General features: G+C 41.6%; 1 protein-coding gene across 10 annotated transcripts in view; it reads left to right on the top strand.

Moving 5' to 3' along the window:
- The window catches only part of fcho2 (FCH and mu domain containing endocytic adaptor 2), a 56,257-nt gene extending 51,610 nt beyond the window's left edge, over positions 1-4,647 (top strand). For all 10 annotated transcript variants that reach the window (XM_083930495.1, XM_083930492.1, XM_083930497.1 and 7 more), the window contains 4 exons: positions 305-504; positions 579-643; positions 788-952; positions 1,990-4,647. In XM_083930495.1, coding sequence (XP_083786621.1) covers positions 305-504; positions 579-643; positions 788-952; positions 1,990-2,012 — 453 coding nt within the window. In that variant the 3' untranslated portion in view covers positions 2,013-4,647. The remainder of the gene's footprint in view (positions 1-304; positions 505-578; positions 644-787; positions 953-1,989) is intronic.
- Positions 4,648-25,441: the final 20,794 nt, after the last annotated feature.

The following is a 25,441-nucleotide window of genomic DNA, read 5'->3' as shown; positions in this document are numbered from 1 at the left end:
CCATGAATTGGTTAGTTAAGCTTAACAAACAACTCGTTTTTGGATGAACATTAGCTTTGTTTTCCGCTCGAATTTGTACTTTCAGCACGGCAAACCACCTAAATATGTTTGTGTCAAAACTGTAACAAATATACCGGTGGACAGTAAAGTCAATCTACAGTATAACTTTTTTTTTTTTTTATCTCTTGACCTTCTAAGTCTTCTAAACACGGTCTCATACAGTCTCATTGCAGCTGAAGATACTGGGAACATCAGTCTAATTGCTCAAACTCAAAGCGGCTTTGTTCATACGTGCTGTGTTCAGGTGCAGTCCGATGGAATCCATTCCACTCCTCTCAACCTGGCCGTGTACTGGAAGTGTACGCCCAGAACATTAGACCTGCGGGTAGACTACCGCTACAACCCGGAGTCTATGGCTTCCCCCGGTCCGCTCTCCAACGTACAGATCTTAGTGCCTGTTGACGGAGGAGTCACCAACATGCAGTCTCTGCCCAACTCCATGTGGTAAAATTGTGACGCGTTGGAAACATTTCTATCTTTGTTCAACGGCAGCAGCTCATCTCTTTCTCTGATTTCAGGAATTCAGAGCAGAATAAGTGTCTGTGGAAGCTGAGTGACATCTCAGAAAAGTCTGAAAATGAAGGTAAATCACCTTTTTCTTCTTCTTTGTTTGCAACCAGAGGCGGCTTGTTCAGAACTCCTACCTCTGCAGAGTGTGTAAGACGAGAGCTGAGAGAGCTGGATCAGTCGCTGCCAAGTCAGTGTGTTTGTTTGTGTTTGACCCCAGGCTCCGGGTCCTTGAGGGCCAAGTTTGAACTGTCAGATGGCCCGTCGAACCCCTCCACTCTAGCGGTGCAGTTTATGAGTGAGGGGAGCACCCTGTCAGGAGTGGACATGGAGCTGCAGGGGGCCGGATACAGACTGTCTCTCAACAAGAAGAGATTTGCCACAGGTATGTACAATGCTGGATCATTCATACGTACCCGATACGGCTAAATTTGACCTCCCATCTAGACTGCAAGCGCGTCTTTTTTTTCTCACATGTCACACGCAACAGGTACGCTCTCATTTTAATCTATGCAGCTGTCTGCACCAGCTCAGTGCAGGCTTGCGTCTCAGCTGCGTCTACACTAGGTTTTTTATTTATTTTTGCTTCAAATCTTATTTATTTATGTAATTATTTATACTTTAAACTGCTTTATAAGCTCCAAGGTTGATTAAATTCCTTCACATTTGTTTAAACCCTTACACGTTGTGAAAGAGCTCCGTTTTTAGAAAATATTACACTTGATATTCATTCATAGAACCACAGGTATTATCGTAAACCATCTCATCGACGCTGCAAACTGCACATGTCTGCGCGCTCCGCGACGTTCGCACCGGTCATCTGGGAGCACGAAAAGGTGCTTTTGGCACTAACGGCAAAAAGGCAACAAATTCGAATGAAAACGTAGAAAAGTTAATGGGAGCTACTCGCACACATGTCCCCAAATATATTTTACAGTTCGCAAACATCTATTTTTAGTCGCAAATGCGAGTGAAGCCTACACACTCTCTTCTCTCTTTTATTTGATTTATATACTGCATACTTTTTTTTGTTACTTTGTTTTCATCCCCCTCTCCCGGTACTTAACTTCTCAATCAAATGTATCACAGGATGGATTGATAGGGATATACAGCTATTACAATGACGATTTCCTCATTTGTTTTTCGAGAAACTACGATAAGGGATCGACAAATACAGTATAAAGCATAAAAAGAAGTCGAGTCCTGCATTGAAAACATTGTTTAATGTCAAATGAAAACCCCTCCTTTGCTGCTCGACGCTTTGAAATGCTCAGACCGGACAGAACCGGCGTGGACATTCGCTTTGGGCTCTTGTGAGCGCCGTCAACTAGCGAGTGCGCCGCTGACATGTCGTCCGCTCTCTAGACCAGAGAGGTCACGCGTCAAAGACTCAAACCGCTCATCTTTTGTTCTTTTCCGTAGGACGTTACATGGCAGATTGCTGAGGTGACCCACCACTCTGGTTCTCAAGAAGAAGAAAAAAAATATTCATTTGACACAAAAAGGCTTCCTGAACCTCTGGACCCATCGGAGCTTTTGCCCAGGAGGCGAGAATCTCACTACAATAAGACAGCACTGAGTATTGAACACTGTTTAAAAGAAGAAAAAGAAGAAGAAAAAAAAAGAAGACAAAGATGAGCTTTCAGGAAACGTGTAGATATGAAATCTAACGATGCTTTCTGATCACTTCGCTTTTGTATAGTCGGAAACAATTTATGGATTAGATATAAATCTATATTGTATTTGAAATCATAAAAAAAAAGTGCACTAACAATCTTTCACATGCTCTTCTTCCTCTTGTATTCATTCTCAAGAGCCTATAAGGATGATAAAACAACACCGTGTCTGCGAGGAAGAGGGGAGAAAAAGTCTCTCCCTCTGAACTGTAAATATTATCACTGATTATATTTCTCCTGACCAGCTCGGACTCGACGCTCAAATCAAAACTCTCTCCTTCCCTCCTCACGATTTCTCCCTTTTTCCATCCCATGCAATGTCGTAACGAAGGTAGGATCCGTCTTAAACGGCACCCACACACTTATAGCACACACTTGATCTCTTAAAATAACATTGAAGGGCTTTCAAACAAATGCAAAAAAAAGGATCTGACCTCAGTGCCTCGTCTTTTACTGTGGATCAATTACAGGCAACAAAAGTCCGTCAGTGTTTTTCCACATTGAAGCTTCATTTCTCCGCGGTGAAATGCACGGAGTTTTTTTTAAACAATCACCCCTAATGGGGTCTGGGATCTTTATAGAAGTTTTTCCCTTGTAAATTCCCCCTTTTTCCGTCATGGCTTGTGTTTTTAGCCCTGTTCATTTTTTTTTTACTTTATGAAAGAATTCTCAGAAATCTCGAGTGTAAAACATTGTGTCAAAACTTGTTTTTTTAAACTGGCAGTCACACGTTTGTGCCCTAATAATGGAGAAATGTGCCTGGATCTAACTTTTCTCTCTTCTTTTTTTGTACGCTATAGCACCGTCATTGAGAACAGCACCTACGATGTGCCGGTCGTGTGTTTTTTTACGCCTCTTATTTGGATATTGAAGGGAAAGTTTCACCTCTTTTTACAACCCCGACCGTCTTCCAGAAATGAACGAGTCACGTTTGCCTTCTTTGATTGAGTTTGATCCTCGAACTCTTTTTATATCTCGTCTTTTTCTATCCGACGCTCATCAGTTAACCTTAACCTCACACACACACACACACACACACACACTCACTGTGCAGAACACGATGTAAGTGAGCAGTAGCACAAAAAAGCCCAAATTAATGATGTTGCCTTATCACGACGACTCCGCACTGAGTAATCCAGTGTTGACTGTGGTTAGATATTGTGACGCAGTACTGCCGTTGCCCTGTGCTAGATCACTGGCCTCTCCTGCCTCTCACCCAGTGCATGCTGGGATAAGCCTCTTGGAACCACAAACAGCAAAAGTGGGTATAGAGAAAATGGATGGATGGATGGATGGATGGAAGGATGGATGGATGGTAAAATGCCACGTCTTCGGTGCTTCATTCTTGTCTTTTACTAATGAAGGCTGCTGCTGTAGAGGCCGTCGTACTTCTTGATGGAGTATTTTTTATACTTTTCTTTGACCTCAACCATGTAACGATCCTTAAGTTGGTTAACGTGCTGGTATCTGACGTGTCTGGAGAAGCGATTAGTTGCCCGGAAGCTGTGATTGAGAAACTGATGGAACTTTTTAGGGCGGGAGTTTCACACACTGTGCATCATGCGGCCGACTGACCTCTCGGATAAGATTTTAGGAAATAACTTTTTCACACATCAGGCTTATTTTTTACTGTCCGCCGTGCTGTAGAAAAATGGCTCACTGACGTCTTTAACGGACCGTTTTGAAGGTGATTTAAACTCATATATCCGGACTTGATTCATCCGATCGTCTCACTTGATCATTTGTTTGATTTCTTTCATCATATCAGGCCGGGGTGATTATCAACACTTTTTAAAATGTTTTGTATGATTCTGGAGAAATTCTGCAGACTCGAGCCTTTGATAATAATCCAGAGTCAGATGTTCCTCTTAAATGAACAGTGGAAAAATCCATTTAAGTTGTGTTTCCGCGGAAATTTTTGTATCTCGCTTTCTTAAATCAGCCAAATGTTTGAAGGTATTTGAAACGAATGATTGACATAAAATCCTAAAATTGTATCAGCGGATGTTTTTACAATGAGAAATCAACGTGTCGCTCCGTGTTCTCTCTTCGTTAATTGTATCAGAGCTTTTAGTCGGAGGAGCCGAATGCATGAAAAAAAAAAGGAATACACAGGTTCTGTAATTGTGTCCAGTATAAGCGAGCTGGTTCTTGCTGTCCCCACAAAATGTACAAATAAACACACGAGGCTCCTCTTTTGTCACTTTCACATCCTTTCTTTTCTTTATATGTTGTATTGAACAGAGTATAAAAAGAGCGCAAAATTGTGTAAATGATTCTCATAAATTGTACATTTTTACCATATCTCAGCCACTTTGTGTCTCTACTTTATGATTTCTCATTGTGCCTGTATTAAATGTGTAATATATGAATATATACAAATATATTAAAATGACTAAGTGGGTTCTGTGTGGTTTATTTTAGCAGCTTGTCATCGAGATATAGTAAGAGCTTCAATTATGTATTATTACTTTATTTTTGGGTGGTCATGGTCGTCATCATGGTCGCCAGAGGTGGAGCTCGGTGACTTTGGGGGTGGGTTTGATGCAAAAAAGGATGTTGGTTGGAAACCACTCGCATCGCGGTTGTGTGGTTACATGCTCTGTAACTACCAAGGAACTCGATTAGCACGCGTTTTCTGTACTGTCGTTCATGCTTCCAAGTCAATGTACCCCAATCTCGGAACCTATCAGATATCGGTCTGATGACGATTTAGCCTGTGGAGGCAGCGGCCAATATTTCGGGCTTCACGGTGAAGCCCACAGATGCCCAGGCTAAGACTTCCTCATCCGAGCAGCAGGCATTGTTTACTATCTAAATTAGCAACTTGAGCCACGAGAATGGAGTTAAGAGATGGTCGCCTCTATAAACAGATATTGTCTATATGATATATTACACTTCTGCCCTTACTACAAGCAGGACTCAGAGGCTGGAAGTTCACGATTTATGATTACAACTGAAACGTAGCGTAACCGGCAGTGACGAGCTCAACCTGCAGACAAACCTCTATCAGCAGCGTCACTTACATGGCGGCGCATTTACATTTAGGGATCTGCTCCTGCCCCCCGCGACCCTGACAGGGATAATCGGTTGAAGATGAATGAATGAATGAGGTAATGACGACACAGATTGGAATACTAGGCAAAGAGGCAACAAGTGCTTTAATCAGTGGGTCATATGATCAGTCACCTTAGTTAACTCACTCTTTGATAGATAGTAACTTCAAAATTATGAAAATCTTACGGATTATATCTTTGAAGCTCGTCGATCGTGGTCAGTTTGGAAATGCCATCTTTATTTCGACGCTTTGAAAAATTAAAGCTTCTCAATATAAACAAATAATACGAATGCCTGAGCTTAGGAAATCAAATCTGTGAAGGCAGGAGAGCAGTTTACCTCAAACGTCGGGCAGACGGAGCGCTCTTACGGAGGCCAGAATATTCACCTGAGTTGCTCCTCTGCAGTGTCATGTCATCATGGGAAGCACAATGAGTCCAATCAATAAGTCATACTGACATGTTGAGGGGTCACTTCTCTCAAAAGCACTCTGAAGCCCTATTTTTCTCTAAAAGAGCTGTAATGTTTCTCCATTTAGACAGTTTCTGTGTGACTATATGAGCTTTAAAGATAATTGTTCATCACTGTACGGTATCTCAAAGCAACAAAATTGACATTGGAGTGTGACAAAAAAAGGACCCCACACTTTAGTCTGTGAAGCTTGTGTGACCACTTTGCGTCTTTTGTGTGGCCGGTGCGTGGAAGTCATGCCAGAAAGGACCTGATTTGAGAGACTGATCAGGAATAGAAGGAAGAAAATGGGGTGAGCTGGCCCCAATCCTACCGAAAGTATACGGATTCAGATGAAATGCTTTAGGCTAAAAGGTCAGAAGTTGCAGTACCACAAGATATAAATCAGTCAACCTATTACCCACTTTAAAATGACCATAATCCATACATGCAAGATGATAGGGCATGAAGACAAAGCTTGAAGACACACCACACATTTGATCCTGTTTGTACTGTGAGAACCTCGTGCACGGCTTTGCTTAGGAGGGTGTGTGCGTGACTGTGCGTACACGCTCGGCACTACATCAACACCTTGTGCGTATTTGCACACTCAGTCATGCCTTGTGTCCCTCTGCCTGAAGACCTCCTCCTTGCTGTTTGAAATACACAGTCTCAGCTGCTTTTTCACAGCCACATGTGGGAGCCATCAGTGTTGACTCTACTTTTCCCTGTCCACCTCACTCAGACGGAGAGGAGGAGATCTTAGGCTCGGAGATATGCGAGCTGTGGTACTATCCAGTGGCCAGGCATTGTATCCAGCTTTAGAGGACCTGTGATCTGTGCACCTTCAGGTAGCAGCCCACTAAATAGAAATGTGAGTCAGAAGGTACAAATGAATACTCAGACCTTATTTGCTTTCTTTTCGATAGTTAGATGACAAGATTGATAGTACCACTCTCATCTTTGTATGCTGAATCTGCTCCCAGTTAACGTAGCACAAAGACTGGAAACGTTGCTTTACAGTGCTACTTGACTGTTCTCTATATAAACGTTTTGTGGAGCATGCTTATTTGCTTTCTTGTCGAGCGGTAGATGACATCACTCTTATTTCGGTACAATAAATATACAGCCAGCAGCTGGTTAGCTTAGCTAAGCTTAAAGGTACAGTGGGTTAACATCGAATCTGCTGACCAGCACCACTGAAGCTCATTAATTTACATGTTATATCCGAATAAATGCTTTTGGCATTAATAAAAATAAATGACCATCTCTCATTGTTTGGCTGGCAAACCACACCAGAGTTCTCTTCGTTTTAAAAACTTTAACATTTTGGGATTTACATTTGAAGATCGATGCCGTCAAAGATTCTCCAGAGATATTTGAAGCTACGCGGTACACACTAAACGGGCGCGGCCTCTTTTGAAAGTGAAGTGAACATCCGGAAGGATGAAAAGTTATGTGTGCATAATTTAATTATATTTTATTTTGTTAAGATTAGATATTTACAAAAAAACATGTTCGCCTATTTGAGGCGTCTGTGAATGTTGAATGGAAGAATGAATCGTTTTATTTCGGTTTTAAAAAAAAGGAATTATTTTACATAATAAAAATGTACAAACAGCAACGGAAAAAGGAACAGACTGAAGCCAAAGCTTATTTTTGCCTATCATATATAATCCATTAAAATAAGATAACCCAGAATATCAGCAATGCAAAAAAGAAATAATAATAGTAATAATAATAATAATAATAATAATAATACATTAAAAAAAACATTCCTCTAAATCATAATCCCTATTTGTTTTACATATGAATCACTTTACATTGTAATCCTTAATTATTTTACACTTCACCACTTTTTAAAAACTCAACAGAGAGCTTCACATTTTCAATTCATCACACAAACCCTTCCACCGTTTAACTCCCACAACTGAAACACATCTGTATTTAACATTTGTTCTCGCTTTACAGGTTTCAAAGATGCACAACCCTTTTTAAATTATTATTTCCTTCTCTTAATTTAAAAAAAATGTTAAGTAGGAACAGGAAGGCTTTTATTCTTAACTCGAAACAGTATTTCCATTGTTTTATAAATACGCAATATCATAAAAATTTAAGGTACGGGAGTCGATAAACACCTGGTTAGTAGATTCATGATAACTGGATTTATTTATTATTCTAATAACTCTTCTGAAGTTTAATTAAAGGATCTATATTTGTTTATATACATTTCCCCAAACTTCAACACAATATCACATACTGTATATGGCACACGTTAGCTTAGCTGCTTTCCCAAAATATCACAAGAGTTTGTCGCAGAGACAGAAAAATGTCTCAGACAAAGTGAATTTTCTACTGATTTGTCCGCCTGAAAAATGCCGTCGTAGCGTCTTGGAGTCATAATCTGTGTTCACGTTCACTTCACCCATTTTCTAAATGTGTAATTACATTCAGGACCTGCTGCTAGTCCTAAAGATGCAGGGCAGTGGAGTAACGAACATGACACACATACAGGGAATGAATTTTAAATAGTCACTGTCATATTGGTATGCTGAATATAAAGCAACAGCTAGCAGTTTGGATAGCTTAGCTGACCAAAGACTGGGGAAACAGCTATCCGAATCCTCAACACAATTTCAGTCCAAAGCAACTGGACTCGGTTATTTGTCCAGGAAGACGTTTCAACTCGCATCTAAGAGGCTTCATCAGTTCATGTACGCATCTGACCAGGCTGGGACTGGACCAGGACCAGGATCAGGACCAGGACCAGGCTGGGACTGGACCAGGACCAGGACCAGGACCAGGCTGACACTGGTCCAACTAGCTGGTGTGAGATCCAGGTGTTTAACCTCTCACAAGTCTGATGATGTCACTGAAACCCTTTGTGCTCCAAGTGCCAACAACCGGGGTTAGAGTGGCCGTCGTTGGTGGGCACTTGGTTTCGACTTTCTTAGTGCTCTATTGAGTCTTACAACAGTCGTTGGAGTCCCAGGAGGACATTTGTGAACAGTTGTTCTTTGAGGTTAGATTGTTGAATCTCCTGGGAAGGGCTGAAAGGGCAGCATTGTAAATTGGAGATAAGTGGTGTCTCAGCCCTCCTCCTCTGTTTAGCGATGGTTTCTCTACTTTTACATAGATGGCTTCTTTTACTCCTCTTTCAGACCATCTGTCCTCTCTGTCCAGGGTTTGGACATTGTTGTCATCAAAGGAGTGGGCTTTCTCCTTGAGGTGTAAGTGGACAGCCGAGTCCAGGCCTGAGGAGTTAGCTCTCCTGTGTTGGGTCATGCGTTTATGCAGTGGTTGTTTTGTTTCTCCAATGTAAAGATCTTTGCATTCCTATCCGGCTAAGGTAACAAAATTAATCTACCAGCACCTCATTAACACATAATTTCTCACTGTGTACGTTATTCGCCTGTTCATTTTTACTTTTGGGTAGGCAAGCTGTTTCTCCCGGTTTCTAGTCTCGACGTTAAGATAACAAGCTGCTGTAGCTTCATATTTACCGAACAAACATGAACCTGGGATCAGTCTTCTCCTCTTACTCATATATTATTTTCTCCAAACTGTTGAAATACTCCTTTAAAAACTGAACTCCTGAACTTCTTCAAAGCTGAGGGCGTTCTGGGATGGTGGCGTCGCCGGTGTCTGGTATCGATTCAGAGGGTCTGAATGTCAGAATCCGCGGTCTTTGTTGTCCACCATCACAGTTGTGTTTGTCCAAAGGCCCACTGGAGCCATAGATTTGAGTTATTCTACTATCCAGAGAGCGAGCCCCACATCAGTAACATGTACGGACAATTTAGAATTGATGTGCCCATTTGATCTCCCTCTTCACCACAAGGAAAACCATCTGAACAAACATGGACGGTGTAAGTTTATTGCATTAATATGAATTCCTCTGCTCTGCTACTCCTGCTCACTCCAAAACCCAGACGACCCCTTTAGAATAACTCAAACCCTGAACATGTCGGAGTCGCGTCCAAGGCATCTGTCATATTTTCCACTCAGCAAGCAGAACTCTGTAAACTGTTTCCTTCTGGCAATAAAAACATGAACACAATTCACTGTTAACAAAACTGACAGGGAATTCACCGCTACAAAAGGACTTAGACAAACTGCTTTTATCTGTCTGACACCGGCGGGTCGCCAGCTTTACTGCGTGTGTGGTTGTGTGCGTGCGTGCGTGCGTGCGTGCGTGCGTGCGTGCGTGCGTGCGTGCGTGCGTGCATGCTAATAGATTATTTCGGGGGGATTTTGGCAGTAGAGGTAGACGTAGAAACCATGTCACCACAGCTCAGGCGTGTCCCATCCCTCACCTTCACCGGGAGAAGACCATTTGTGGCACTTTGGCATGTATCTTTAAAATATGTCCTCCTGAACACAACCTAAGGGCCGATCTATGATTACCAGCCACGACAGCGATGGTGTTTTCACCCTGGTTGTACTTATGTGTGTAATAATATAATATTTTTACGAACAAATACAAAAAGTGGAAAAGGGAATTTGGTCTCTGTCTTTTCTGTTTTTTTAAAAAGCTCACTGAAGAGTGCCAGGAAGCAGAGTGGTGTCAGGTCTCAGTCATCTACAAAGTCATCATCGACGTTAGCGTTTAGTGATCATATTTACCACCGTAAATATTATCATTGTCATATTCTATAACCCTAGCTGTACTTGTTTCTACTATTCTGCTGTATTAACTGCCATAACATATGTCATACTCACATTACTATAGATATTATTATAGTTACTGTTACTTTTGTGTTTTGTCTTGCATCTCTGGGACTGTCGGTCTTTCCTCTCTTTGGGGGCGGCAGTAGCTCAGTCCAAAAGGTGATTCGCCGGTTCGAGTCCCTGTGTGGACCATGAATGGAGCGTGGACTGGTGGCTGGAGAGGTACCAGTTCATCTCCTGGGCACTGCCGAGGTGCTGTTGAGCAAGGCTCTGACAGCTCTCCATTAATTGCATGTATATAGGTCCTGTTTGTGCATGTGTGTATTGCGGGCCTGTGTGTGTGTAACATGAATAATTTTAGAGTGAAAAATTTCCCATTGCAGAATTAATAAAGTAATTCTTCTTCATCTTCTTCTTCTTCTTCTTCTTCTTCTTCTTCTTCTTCTTCTTCTTCTTCTTCTTCTTCTTCTTCTTTCTCTCTCCTTTTCTTCCTCCCCAACCGGTGCAGACAGATGTCCGTCCTCCACAGAGCTGGGTCTGTCTGACCTTCCTGCCTGTTATAGGGAAGGTTTTCAGCGCCACTGTGTACTCAAGGGGGAATTGTTGGGTCTATGTAAACCATAAATAAGTCATAGAGTGTGGTCTTTACCTACTCTGTAAAGTGTCCTGAGATAACTTTTGTTAGGATTTGACACTGTAAATAAAATTGAATTGAATTGAATTGAATTATGCGAGGAGTCTGTCTGTGGACAGATTTTGTCACCATGACATTGTCCCAAGCCTGCAAGATGCGGCCATGAAAATTAGGTGTGTTGAGGTAAAAAATTATCAGGTTTGAAGATGGGTTTAGTCTAAGGAAGGGACATCCACCTTATGTCCGTGGCCCGATTTGGCGTTGTCTCATCGCAAGAAGTTCTCTCTACTTTTGAAAACCTATCCCCTGACCAACCGTATTTGTTGATAAAACAGGAAGTAGTATACAACAGAAATCTAACCTAGATTTGTGGAAAAAGTTGTGAATTTAGTCTTTAGACGTCCCCTCGAGGAATAAATGACTTGACCTTTGCAACGAGAATTTTCACACTCCAATTGCTGTCTCCTTCCCCTTCTCCGTCATTTAAATCAACAGTCTTCCTGTCTTCATTCCTGTCTACGCTGCCAGGACTTCAGTTGTAGCTGGAAATGATTAAACCTTGCATTCTGTTTGGTTGGTTTCACAGCGAGCAGTTACATCCCTTCACCCCTCTGCTTCTTTTGCACACTGAAGACATTGAATCAGGTGATATGTAAAGCCTGGGGTTATAGATAAAGATGATGAACTGCGATAATAATAACCCCGGCAACTACAATCAGTCAAAAACATAACTAATGCTGTTGTGATTTCACTGTAGATTTCTCCTGCTAGAAAAGGTGAAATGATTCACTGGAAGGCAAATTCAGATCCAGTGAGGAGACGCTCAGAGTCGAGTCCACTGGCAGACTTCACTGCCTTATCAGCCCTGGGGAGAGGGAGTGGACCCTTCCGTGCCATGTTCACAGAGGCACGTCACAGGCTATTTGTCATGGTAAGCGCGTGTGTGTGTGTGTGTGTCTGTGCGTATGTGTGTGTGTGTGAGAGAGAGAGTATTTGGGGGAAGGGATCACTGAGAAATTGTCTCATCCTAATTCCTACAGTGATCCTTTGCCCTTCTTTATTGGCCCAACAGAGTCTGTTAATCGAAACTGTATCGCACCTCAGCGAATATGATAGAGTTCACAAGTTCCTTAGATCTTGAGCATAACAGTCTACATTCAGTGTGTAGTTATGTAGCCTAATATCACAAGTAACAAATTGTTTTGAACTCTCAACAAATCCTTTAAGACAAATTTGAAGAAACCTCGGAAGAGCAACAGAGGGGGTATCCCTCCATCAGAACTGACAGATATTATAGTGTGGAAACTCTGAATTATTAAGTCCAGTAGATAGACCGCAAACATATATGAAGATTATACATCCTACAACTATTGAGCAACTTCCAGCTGCTACCTACAGAAGAAGATGAAACACCATTCACACCAATGGAGAAGAAACGAGCCGTTTTCTCGTACGAACTCTGGTCAATGTCCAATAAACATCCGGACATTGTCCAAAATTACCAATGAGGCACACAACAGGAGGTTGTCCGTGCCAGATGCATTCTCACTTACTGTAAATATTCTGTTTGGTTTAGGCGAGGGGTGGTGCCGCACATGGATGACACCGCAGTCATGTAACCAGTTTGTAATTTCATCATAAAGCGCTGAGTCTTTTGTCTCTACTTGATTATGTCTGATGATTTCTGTGCCCGTCCTTTGGTCACTTTTCTACACCCCTAAGGGGCCTGATGTGCAGCTTTGATGCTTGGTGCATTAAGGAAAGGTAGAGAAGTGTTAGGAGTCCGAATCCTACAAATATAACAGCATCCCATCCTTGAAACTGCAGCGTGGGAATGCTGAACAGTGGTCAACTAACCTGAACTTGTACTGGATATTTGACTTGTAGCTGTGACTTGTATTTCTCATAAAAAGACACAGTGGACTGAATAGATGTTGGACAGATGTGCTTAAAAGGAGGGTGACCGAGCTCAAGTCAAATGAAGCATAAGCCCAGTGGATCAATTCACCCCAGTGTGAGTCAATAGGACACACACACACACACACACACACACACACACACACACACACACACACACACACACACACACACACACACACACACACACACACACACACACACACACACACAACTCTCCTTCCTTCCAGAAAGGAAATGTTCAGTCCATAAATATTTGGAGTTCGCTAATTGAAAGAATCTGCGCGGCTTCGATTCTGGGGGGTTCTTTAAACACTGCACCCATATGGATTCTTTGTATAGTTATCTGTCCCTTTGTTCATTGGTGCCAAGTGAAATGAGCTGAGGCTATGGTAAACATAAAGGCGCACACATTCAAGGACACAGATACACACAGGGTAGGTTTGATCATCCTCTGGCAGTGTGCGGTTGATATTCTTTTGTTTCCTGCCGAAGACCTTACGGTATGTTTTGCTTTGCCATAAGTGGCGCATCATCCCGCTTTCCAATCGGCAGGCTTGTTACACGCAATACACTGCTACATGTGCTTTTATAGGCGAATGCGAGCTGTCTGCTGGGAGAAGAGCAGACTGCTATGAAATTCAACTGGAAAACATGTTTGCATGTCACCGTGTTTGCATTCAGGATTTAAAAATGCATGCACGTAGGTGTTTCTTTTTTTTTTTTTTACTGTAGTGCACACATGTCTAGCAGCCTTGGAGGACACACAGTGAGTACTACTGGGCCTATAGTGGAGGAATACATTAGCAAGCCTAATATATTAGAATTAAATTAAATTAGGCTTTGTCACACGACCATGAAATTAGAATTAAACACAGACAGTGAGGCTTGCCATACGTTGAGAGAGCGGGCAGCTTTGGCAGACTTTGCTCTGTGAAGTGTTGAGAGTCTTTCGCCTGCGTGTTACGTGTGGGTTTCACTTTGTGTGCAGCTCATTTAGCCTCTGACTGTAACACGTATAGCGTGATGTGTTTTTAAGCCCCTCCACTTAACATGCTAGACTGATTGTTCAACTATTGCAGCATGAGCTGTCGCTGATAAGTTATGCATAACAGTGCAGATGGGAGAAGTGTCTGTGTGAAATGACATGTGACAAGGTGGATTCCGGATCACGTTCTATGCGTGCAGGAATCTCCCTTTTTTCTTATTTTGCTCCCTCTTAGACGGACCTTAAACACACCAGATCTTCTTTCCTGGTCCTAATACCTCACGTTATGCTCTCTGGGGACCGGGTACATGTCTCATACCTGACTAAAATATGAACCATAGGGCTTATTGTAAATATTGTTCCATCATTTGAGTGCAGGCCAAGGACCCCTTACACGGTAGAGAACTTACCAGGGCCCCCCTTATGTATGTCTCTTGGAATAAATTATTTAATTAGTTACATGAACACCAGAAAATATTTTAGAAATATATCAGGCATGTATTAAACATATTTGCAGATTTGTTAGATTAGAAAGTAATCTATTAACTATTATGGATATAAAAAGTTAAGTATTTGTTGAGCTATGTCAGGAGGATTTCAGGATCCCACTTTGAGAAACACTGCTTTACCGTACGGGATTATGTTTATGAATTACAGCTCTTTGGTGGGAGCTGGATCTCATGGCTCCGTTTCCTTTTTAGAGAGCCATTCAAAAGAGCGGTTCATCGCACCTTTTTTTTTCGATGGCTGTGGGGTCACTATTTACCTGCATGTATCGATCAGACATCGTGTACGCACACCTGCCTGTCACGCATGTTGGATAAAAGTGTCAATAAAATCGTGTTTGGTGTGTTTTCAGTGTGACAGCCGTCTGTGTATCCTGCTGCTGTTGTCACAGTCACAGCCACAGGAGGATCTGGAAGTGCCACAAAGTGCTCATGCGAGTGTGAACCCGGCACTGTGAATCTGTGAATCTAGGGCAGGCACTGAAACTTGTGACCAATGATACAAAGAGCGACTCTCAAGTCCGACTCAGTTCCCTTGATTCATACCAAAGAACTGTTTCGTTCAAAAGAACCGTTTTGTTTATCCACCTCACATCACTAGCCGATACTGGTTCACCATACAATGTCTTAAAAGCTACTCAGCGTTCATTCAGTTTGATTTGCAACCCATGGACCAAGGTTTCTGGACTAACATGGTGGCGCAAAGGCCAGTAATAGAGAGCAGCAGAGTTAGAAATCCTACAGAAACCCTCAGTGCGCCACCTGATAACCTGACTCAGGTGTTCGCAACATCCAGCAAGGAGGATGGTGAGAAGACTGGAGCCGCCCTGCTGTGTTCCTAGCCCGTGTGGGTGTCACTTTCACTGCCATGGGCTGGCATCACTACCAAGCCAACCACAGTTTTAAGTGCACCCCAACTGCCGGGCCCCATCCTGATCTACCAGTGTCACGGAGAAGTGTTTGTGACAGAGCGAACCTCAGTGGGACATTCTTTTACGTTGAGGTGGTACATAATGCCACAGCAATTTTACGTATTCCCAACACAGTCTCACTCCCAACGCGTCAAAAACTGACGATCGGTCAGGGGCCTTTGGCGTTAGTTACGGACTAAAAAGGTCTCCTTAAACGTACAAACCCGACGCAGAGGGCTTTCAACTCATTCCAATGTAAGCCCGTCGTGTTGGTATTCCACCTCAGTAAAACTTTACGACCCAGGATGAACGCCAGGCCATTGAGTTCCAATCCGTCAGGTCCGTGCATGCTGTCCTCCACCTGACGCTGTGTGCTGTGCGGCTAACGCAGCTCTCACAGCAGAAGAAGACAGCGCAGGTCATCCAGCGTGCAACACGTTGACGCCGTGAGCTGATAAACCAGCAGAGGTGGAGACTTTCGATCTTCGATCAGATCTGAGAGCATTTAAAACTCACAGTGTCGTGCAGCGCTCATTAAAACGGTGTGAAAGAGTTCATTTCTTATTAACACGTGTCCCTTTACAGCCTAAGTGTTTTTGGCCGTTAATACTCCAATTATGGCGCAATGAATCTCTCCATAACAGTCAACACACTGATATTGATTCACTTAAATTACCATACTTTACAATGTGTCGCATGCGTTCTGGTCACTCTGAAAAAGTAACAAAATAAAAGTGTTTAGTTAAGAGGGGGAAAATGTTGAAAATAGATAATCAGTGTAACACTCTCTTAGGACTTTCATAGAATGAAATAAGCCTTAATGAGGATAATTAAGACCAAAACAGCAATTTCTCATTTAATCACTCATAGCTGTGTAGAAACTCACTGCAGTCTTTGGAGCTCAGTCCATCATCAAAATGTGACCTGCACTGTGCTGCAATGATGGCGTAACGTCATATCAAAGGCATTTCACAGTGTGTGTGTGTGCTTTTTAAAGGAAAAGCTAATTGCTATGATGTTTTAGGTCATCATATTTTCCCACCTGTTCCCAAACCACGTGCCGAGGGAAACGTAACATGGTGCGTCGTCGTGAAAAGAAAGCTTTTTCCACTAATTGCAGGATCCAATTTATTTGAACTCCAATCAAATATCCTCGGAGAGACGCTCTGCTCAACGCAAAGCTGCATTCCATTAGCGGAAAGTTGCTTTCTTTTATTGTTTCTAGACGATTACTCCCAGCAGGTTTCCAGGAAAGTATTTCACGTTAATAAAAGCCGACAGCAGGAATAATACAGTTAACCTAGGATAACTGTAAACTGCTGACCTGATCATATGAACACATGCTCCGCTCACCAGCTCTCACTTATGTTGTCACAACTTCTGACCCGTTATAGTCTGTTTCCACTGGTTAATGCCTAATAGAGGAATGATCAAAGGAGAAATCGCACAACCTCAGAGTTTTCTTTTAAAGGGCAATCGGCTTCCTAACGTGCGCTTTAAGTATAACCAATTGGGCGTGTTAACATATGATCGTTACCCAGCTTTTCTCTTAAAGGTCCCATATTGTGGAAGGTGAAATACCTTGTTTCTTTTTGATTATGAAGCAGGTTGAGGTGCTAGATATATATATGGTGAAAGTATTAAAACGCTCAATCCACACAGCCCGTATTCAGAAACTGTCTCTTTAAATGTGCCGTCAGGACTTTTGTACACTTGTGATGTCACAACTATATTATATAGAACGTCACTGTATCACCAGTAGGTTGCCGTTCGCTGGTATTAGCCCTATCCGGACAGGTCTGGTCTGCCGCAGTTTCCAGTCTTTTCATGGTGCTTTTACTGGATGATCGCCACCGAAGTGCAAGTAGAATTTATTTATACACTTCAAAGAATACACAAGTGAAGTTTCATATTTGTTATTTTCATATTTACATGTCAAATTCGTATACGAAAGTGACCTTGATGAAAGAAAGCAGTAAGAACGTTTGGGCGACGCTCAGTCTGAGCGGCTCAGGTGGTGGTTTACATTAAAAATGGAAGTTAAGAAAACATTATGGTATTTTTTGGAGCTTTCAAAGCGTGAGATTTTATTGTGAAGGACTGAAGTATTGTCCTGGATGTTTTGACAGCATTGATGTTAATGTGGATGACCTGCAGCTCCCAGTGTTTAGGGACCGGTGGTGTTCTACTAGGGCCGAGAGGAGCACGCGGCTAATTCAGCAGTGTTAGCGTCCTTTTGCCCACTCTTGTAAACACAAAGATAAATTAGGCCGTTCAAACGATACTTGGTTACAAAGATAAGAAGTTAGACTTTAGTTTAACACCATTAAATTAACTTTAACCATTACACCGTCGTTTATATTTGTAGGTTAAACAGAAAGTTTGATAGAATTTAGCCAAAAACTGTCCGACTGGTAATTCAGTTCTGTTAGGTAGAAAGTGCAGCTGCAGTGCTGTTACAGTCATCCCTCGGCTGCAATGAGACGCTGAGAGTGCACATGCAGCAAACACGAAAACGCTGACCAATCAGAGCAGACTGGGCTTTTTCAGGAGGGGGTCTTAAAGGGACAGGCGCTAAAATTGAGTGTTTCAGACAGAGGGGGAATACAGGTAAATTCAGACAGACAGGATGAGAAAAAGACTATTTTTTTGAACATTAAAGCATTTAAACATGTTTTAGTAGAAACCCAAAATACAAGTAAGAATCTGTAAATGAGTATACCTTATAGATATAGATAGATAGATAGATAGATAGATAGATAGATAGATAGATAGATAGATAGATAGATAGATAGATAGATAGATAGATAGATAGATAGATAGATAGATAGATAGACAGACAGACAGACAGACAGATAGATAGATAGATAGATAGATAGATAGATAGAAAGATAGATAGACAGACAGACAGACAGATAGATAGATAGATAGATAGATAGATAGATAGATAGATAGATAGATAGATAGATAGATAGATAGATAGATAGATAGATAGATAGACAGACAGACAGACAGATAGATAGATAGATAGATAGATAGATAGATAGATAGATAGATAGATAGATAGATAGATAGATAGATAGATAGATAGATAGATAGATAGACAGATAGAAAGACAGACAGGTAGTTTGATAGATAGATAGATGGATAACTTTATTAATCCCTGAGGGTAAATTAGGTAAATTAGGTAATTAATGCGTGAGATGTTTTATATTAATTCCTTGTAGGATTGCGACACCTGACACCTGTGTATGAAGACATACGCTTCATTTTTACATAATAACACAATCTGACTCAAGCGTCTCCTGAAACTCATAGGAGAGAGGTCTTGTTAATATGTCAAAGTGATTTGATAAAATGTCCCGTAGAACAAAACCTCCCCTGTATTTCACTCCACATCAACACAAGAGTTACTTTGCTCGGGTTTCACTTTCCTCTCACAGCTGTTATCATGTGCAGTTACCATCATAATTATGTATGAAGTCATAAAATCCACCAAGACGAGGCTCCCTGGAAGAAAACCTCATTACGATGGAGATTTATGGACAAGCTCAGCTCAGTCTGAGGGCTCTAAGGTTCTGGAAACTTAGCGATATACTTCATTTATATTCAGCTTATAAAAAACACACACACACATATTTATCCAGTGCTTGTTGTCTCTCAATAGCTGCAGAAACCACTGTACATGACCATTAAATATTGGCAGAGGGAACGTGGACCGCCACTGTTGCCTGGAACAAACAACTTAGCAGAGATACTTGGACTTTTTTAAATGCAAAATTAACATCAAAAGAGGAAAAAAGTCATAATAACGGTAATTTACCAGTTTAATTTAATTTTAGTTGAGTTGTAATTGTTCACATTTTGGCAGGTTCTCTCATTTCTGTGTGGTTTAAGAGGCAATGAAAGTCAAAGGATGATCACCTCCACATGAGCAAATTTAGACTTTAGAATGAACATACTAGCCTAGGACTACTACTACTATTACTACTATTAATAATAATAATAATAATAATAATAATAATAATAATAATAGGTAATAATAAAGCTTGTAATCCACTCAGATTCATTTGAAGAGTCCTGTTTATTTCTATTTTCCTGCAGGATTATATGTAATAGTTGTGCTGAGGCGTTTACTGTCGGTTGTGTTTGCAGGATAAACCAGTGTCGCTGCACCACACGGGGGCAGAAACACTGAGGAAATCAATACACCTTCTCTCACCGGTCGGGTCAGGTGGTTTTCACAGGGATCAGGGCAGAACTACAACTGTAAACTAGACCTTTAGGCCGGTGCATGTGTTTATCTGCGCTTTACTGCTGCAGCAACAACCGGGTCCCCACGGAGGATCAATGAAAGTTCAACATAAACTCTTAAACTGCATATTAATATGAATACTACTACAAAAGATTGGTGGTTTAATGGATTCAACAGTCTTTTCTTTTGTTAAATCAAGTCTTAAAACGTCCCTGTCCGTCACTGCCGTTTATTGCATTAAATTTAAATGTTATTCATCTTTATCTTAATTTTATTTGCGTCTAAAACATCTTTGTTGTGAGTTAATGAGGCCTACCATCTCTGTAAGCCTATTTTCTTTACGAACTAATGCTCTGTTAATCTTATTTGGATATTTACATTTAATAAAACAACAAATCAGGCTGAATTAATGAAGTGTACGCACAGAAAACACGTCTGTATGCAGTGTTACATAGTTAAACAGCGGGTCGCGTCGATCAGCCTGGTATCACCAAAAGGCGTCTGAATGAGACGCTATTTCTTAAGCCATTTCGCGTATTATTACAACGCATTTCGTGATTTTTTGCGTGTAATTTTACGCCATTTAGTCTCAATTGACTTGTATTGTGCAGAGGTGGCGTTGTCATTTCACGCACTAATGTCGATTTACAGTCAACGCATTAAGAAGAAAACAACAACAACAACAAAAAACAGGGGAAATCATTATTTATGTTTATGAATGTATTCGTGAATTGTTTAAATAACATGAAATGATGCATTTAATTAGGATTTAATCATTTAATCACTGGCTTTTTGGGGGGAAACGTTTATTTAAACTTTATTTATTTGTTTAACTTTTTATCCTTCCAGTCCCGGTCCAAATTCTGCCCTAGAAGTGATATTAATGTGCATTAAAAATCACATATTTCCAGGACTAGAAGCAAATATTTAGTAAAAAAGAAAAAAAAAACCTGTTCCGGATTCTTCATGAATAAAAAAATAAGTCTGAGCAGCGGAAAAAAATTGTTTTAACTGAGTTAATCTTCTTTTTATTTGGAGGAGAGATGACAAGTCCCTGTAGGCTCGGTAAATATTGACTCCATAACTAAAATGATGTGTGTGTGAGTGTGTGTGTGTGTGTGTGTGTGTGTGTGCCCCCCTCCCCCTCTTCAGCACTTGCTCCAATCCCCCCCAAATTAACCACCGGCTTTCCTCCCAAAAAAGCACGCGCACTCCACACAACTTTCCCAATTTTTTAAATTCATAGCAATTTCCAAAAAAACATCCCGGGACCTCCTTCAAACTTGCGCCGCTCGCCTGCAGACCTGCAACCGCAGCGCAATATGACTTTCATTACTTTTACGGCACAGTAAAGCGCGGGTGGCCGGCAGGGCCCCTTATTATGCACCGTGCTGGAGCACTGGAGACGATTTATGGAAGTATTACGGAACATGTTGAACGATAACAACTCTGAAATGAAAGAGAGGAGGAGGGGAGAGAGCGTGGGTGCTGATATGAGTCTGGAGGTTGTGGATACGGGTGAGGGTGTGAGAAGCGGTGATGCTGCGGTTAATAACAAGGGGAACCGCTGTGTTATTTACAGCTGGGGAGCCTTTTACAAAACAGCAGTAACAATCAATTATTTACAGTTATGTACAAAAAAAACTTGTTATAATTATTTGGCACCTTAAAACAATTACGTCCTAATGCATGATGATTTATAGAAGGAGGTGGATCAACTCCTCTACGAATAAACAACACACACAGCTCATGAGTTTAGGCTATGACGTTAAATATCTCTCTTTCTCTCTCTCTGTCTGTCTCTCTCTCTCTGTCTCTCTCTTTCTGTCTGTCTGTCTCTGTGTGTGTGTCTGTCTGTTTCTCTCTCTCTCTCTCTTTCTGTCTCTCTCTCTCTCTCTTTCTCTCTTTCTCTCTCTGTCTCTCTCTCTCTGTGTGTCTGTCTGTTTCTCTCTCTCTTTCTCTTTCTCTCTCTTTCTCTCTCTCTCTCCCTCTCTCTTTCTCTCTTTCTCTCTCTGTCTCTCTCTCTCTTTCTCTCCCTCTCTCTCTCTCTCCTTAATTTCCCCATTGAGGGACAAATAAAGGAATTCTTCTTCTCTCTCTCTCTCTCTCTCTCTCTATCTCTCTCTCTCTGTCTCCCTCTCTCTCTCTCTTGCTTACTCCCTCTCTTTCTCCCCCTTACTCTGTCTCTCCCTCCCTCTCTCCCTCTCTCTCTGTCTCTCTCTCCCTCTCTCCTTCTCTCTCTCTCTCTCTCTTTCTCTCTCTCTCTCTTTCTCTCTCCCTGTGTCTCTCTGTTTCTCTCTCTCTCCCTCTCTCCCTCTCTCCCTCTCTCTCTCTCTCTTTCTGAAGGCAACAGGTGTTTTTCCTTTCCTTATGCATCCCTGCTGGACTGGACCAACTCTCTCTAAACCCGTGTGTGTGTGTGTTTTTGTCACGTGTTGTGCAGGACGAGCGTGCATTGTGAGGCCACTAAAGTGGTTGGATTGTGCAGGGAGGGCCTGAGCTGGAGGCCCTTTCACTAAACCACATGTGCTCCCAGCTAAACATTTGTGGACGGATTTGGAAACTACATCTGAGATGGCATTTTCCTTTTGAAATCAAAAATACCAAAGGGTCAGATAATCCCTGGGAATCATGATTCCACCAGAGCAATTAGCACCGACCTGGCTCTGCATTGTGTTTGCATTGTTACACCACCGTACTCCCATATGGTGCGTGCTAATAAGACTGGGGAGGCTCGGTCTCCGCAACTCACAAACAGTTGAAGTTGGTGTTTGGACGGTAACTTGAGCTCATTGTGGAGGATATTCTACACTCAACAAGAGGCTTTGTTTTGACTGATGAAAAGCTACAACATGTCATGGCTGACAGTGTAGAAAAGCGTACAAAGGGAAAAGGTTTGGAGTTGGTTTTGTTGCAGCAGTTTGTCAAACCTTTCAATCAACACACACACACACACACACGCGTATTCGTTTAAGCTTTAATCATGCACTGTTCCTCTTGTTGCAGCATCAAACCGTCTCATTTCACACTGTTGTTTACGCCAAGGGAAGTCTTCAAATCCCAAACACTACAGGACTGTTATTCCTTAAAAGATAAATATTGCAAAGCAAATCTTTTATTCACATTTCCACAAAATGTAGTCTGACAGGTCGTCTATTATCTTAGAAATGTTTCAGTTAATTTAAAGTAAAGTTAGTAACATGTTGCACATTAGATAAGATAAGATAAGATAAGATATGATAAGATAAGATAAGATAAGATAAGATGAGATAAGGTAATTTAAGATAAGACCTTTATTGATTTTGTTTGTTACAACAGAAACAAGAGAAATAAATACAGATATTAAATAAAGAACACATTAACAATAAGAGGTACATCAAACAAAAACTATACACAATATAAGAGTATTTGGACACAACGTGACAGTGCTGTGAGTCAACAGGTATATATGTAAACGCTGTCAACCACATAATATATATGATATTGTCAGTAATAGTTCACAGTGTTTCTCTGAATTAATAAAATACCATACAAGAGTCAATGTAACATAGTGAGAGAAAGGCAGTACTGTAATATGTAATATATAATACATCACTATAACAGTATAACAGCTAAAGTAAAGCGATATATCATAGTATATATAATTAAGTTGATGGTATTATGAACAGCCATATAACAATATCAACATGAGTTACTTATTTCTTAGTTGCTAACCTACAGACTTATCAAGTGAATTAAGCAATGCCTTTTTTTTTTGCATTAGCTTCCATTAAAGTGTTGTTTACCTAAATTACAAAAATTAATAAATGTTACTGCTTACCTCTCTCCCGCCTGGGCAGTGGTTCCCAAACTGGTTTTTGCTTTTTAATTTCAAAGTGCTTGTGCCCTCTTGTAGCAGGATCGGTGTATATACCTTGTGAGGAGTATGGGAGTCTCTTCTTAGATGTTTCACTTGAAAACGTTTCAGAGGTTTGCAGAGGTTAGAGAAAAGTGTAAACATGATCTTACATAGCTTTATTAATTAACACATTTTAATTTTGTGCCTGGTTTGATCATCTTGTGAGTCATAGGGCCCGACCCACAGGTTGGGAACTGCTGCACATTGCTGTTAATTTTTCTTAAATGTATATTTTATTTTTTATTAATGTGAGTACCACTGCTCCATTTACTCCCCCTGTATAGAAATATCAGGAACAAATGAAAATATCTTAAATCGTGGACAAATAAAACTCCTGCTCTCCTCATGGTTTGACTCCAGAGGTAAAAACGAGAAAGTAAGTTTTCTTTTATTTGAGTGGAGCGTCCCTTTGAAAATGTCCCATGCATGTGCTGAATTGGCTGTATGTGAGCAAAACGTTTCACCAAAATGACATTAAAGGACACAGGCTTCTGTCAGGACAGTGTTTTGTCGGGGTGGGGTGTGTGTGTGTGTGTGTGTGTGTGGGGTGGGGGGGGGGGGTCAGATCTGGCGAGCCTCATTCACATATTCCTCTCCGACTGATTATTTTTAGCAGCTTAAAGTGGCTGCTTTCAAAATAACCCGACAGTATATCAAAAGAGCCCGGTGCCACAGTGGTGGGCTCGCTCTGTGTGCCTGCTTTCATTTCAGTGTGTGTGTGTGTGTGTGTTGCTACAATACGTAGGAGCCTGTGCAACTCCAGGGCATGAAGACAAGGGACAAATGGATTCCATGTTTGCAGGAAAACACGCTGGAGGCACAGGAAAACTTTGTTGTTTATGAAGAACACGTGAGACCAATCCAATCTGAATTATCTTCCTGTTGTTCCAGCTTTTGTCGTTTGCAGCTTTCAGTTCGCTCGCCAGCAGTGTCACCACCCAGCGAGCAGGTCTGTGTCTGTGCATGAAAGGTAAGGAGTTTACTGGTCGCAGACGCACATGCAGTGTGAACTCACATGCACTCAGAGACTCTCTCTCCCTCTCTCTCACACACACACACACAGCACACATGCATTCATGCGTTTTCCTCTGTTTTGGTACAGACACTCTTGACATTGATTGGATTGGTTTGTCACCTTCACATTAAAGTCCTCACACTTTTATTGTGCTTTGTCTGGTGGGGAAAGGGCTGGAAAATGCAAATTATCAGCTTCTTTTATTTATCCTTAAAACGCAGGGAAAACAAACTTCTCGTTTTTTAGTCTCTCTACTTCTAGCTTCCTCACACACACACACACACACACACACACACATACACACACACAGGCAGACAAGTTTGCGAGAGAAGGCATTTGATAAATAGTCAGCCCACAGGAAATGATTTGCAGACCTCCTCAGCATAATAACCAATTTACATACTCATCCTCGTCTGGAGCTGGGCTGCACACACACACACACACACACACACACACACACACACACACACACACACACACACACACACACACACACACACACACACACACACACTCACACACACAGAGTAAAACACAATTCCACTTCTCTTTAACACACACCACATGCACAAGCAAACACACAGGTACGTGCAGTTACTTGGAGACACTCTTACGTATGCAAATACCCACTGACTTGCCTGGAAAACACACAGACACACACACACACACACACACACACACACACACACACACACAGTCAGCTGTAACTGTCAGCTACAATCAAGTCATTTTTCCTCTTTTTATTGACTGTAAGCCAACAATTGTATGATAAAGTCATCTCTCCCTCTCTCTCTCTCCCTCTCTCTCTCTCTCCCTCCCTCCCTCTCTCTCTCTAATAACTTTCCCCTCACAATATTTTACGGCCCAACTCTCCTTCCCGGCTCACCTCTGGGGAG

The sequence above is a fragment of the Echiichthys vipera genome, assembly GCF_963691815.1.
Source record: "Echiichthys vipera genome assembly, chromosome: 16".
Taxonomy (NCBI): Eukaryota; Metazoa; Chordata; class Actinopteri; order Perciformes; family Trachinidae; genus Echiichthys; species Echiichthys vipera.
The sequence above is the reverse complement of the archived record's forward strand: the minus strand, read 5'-3'. Positions and strand labels throughout refer to the sequence as shown.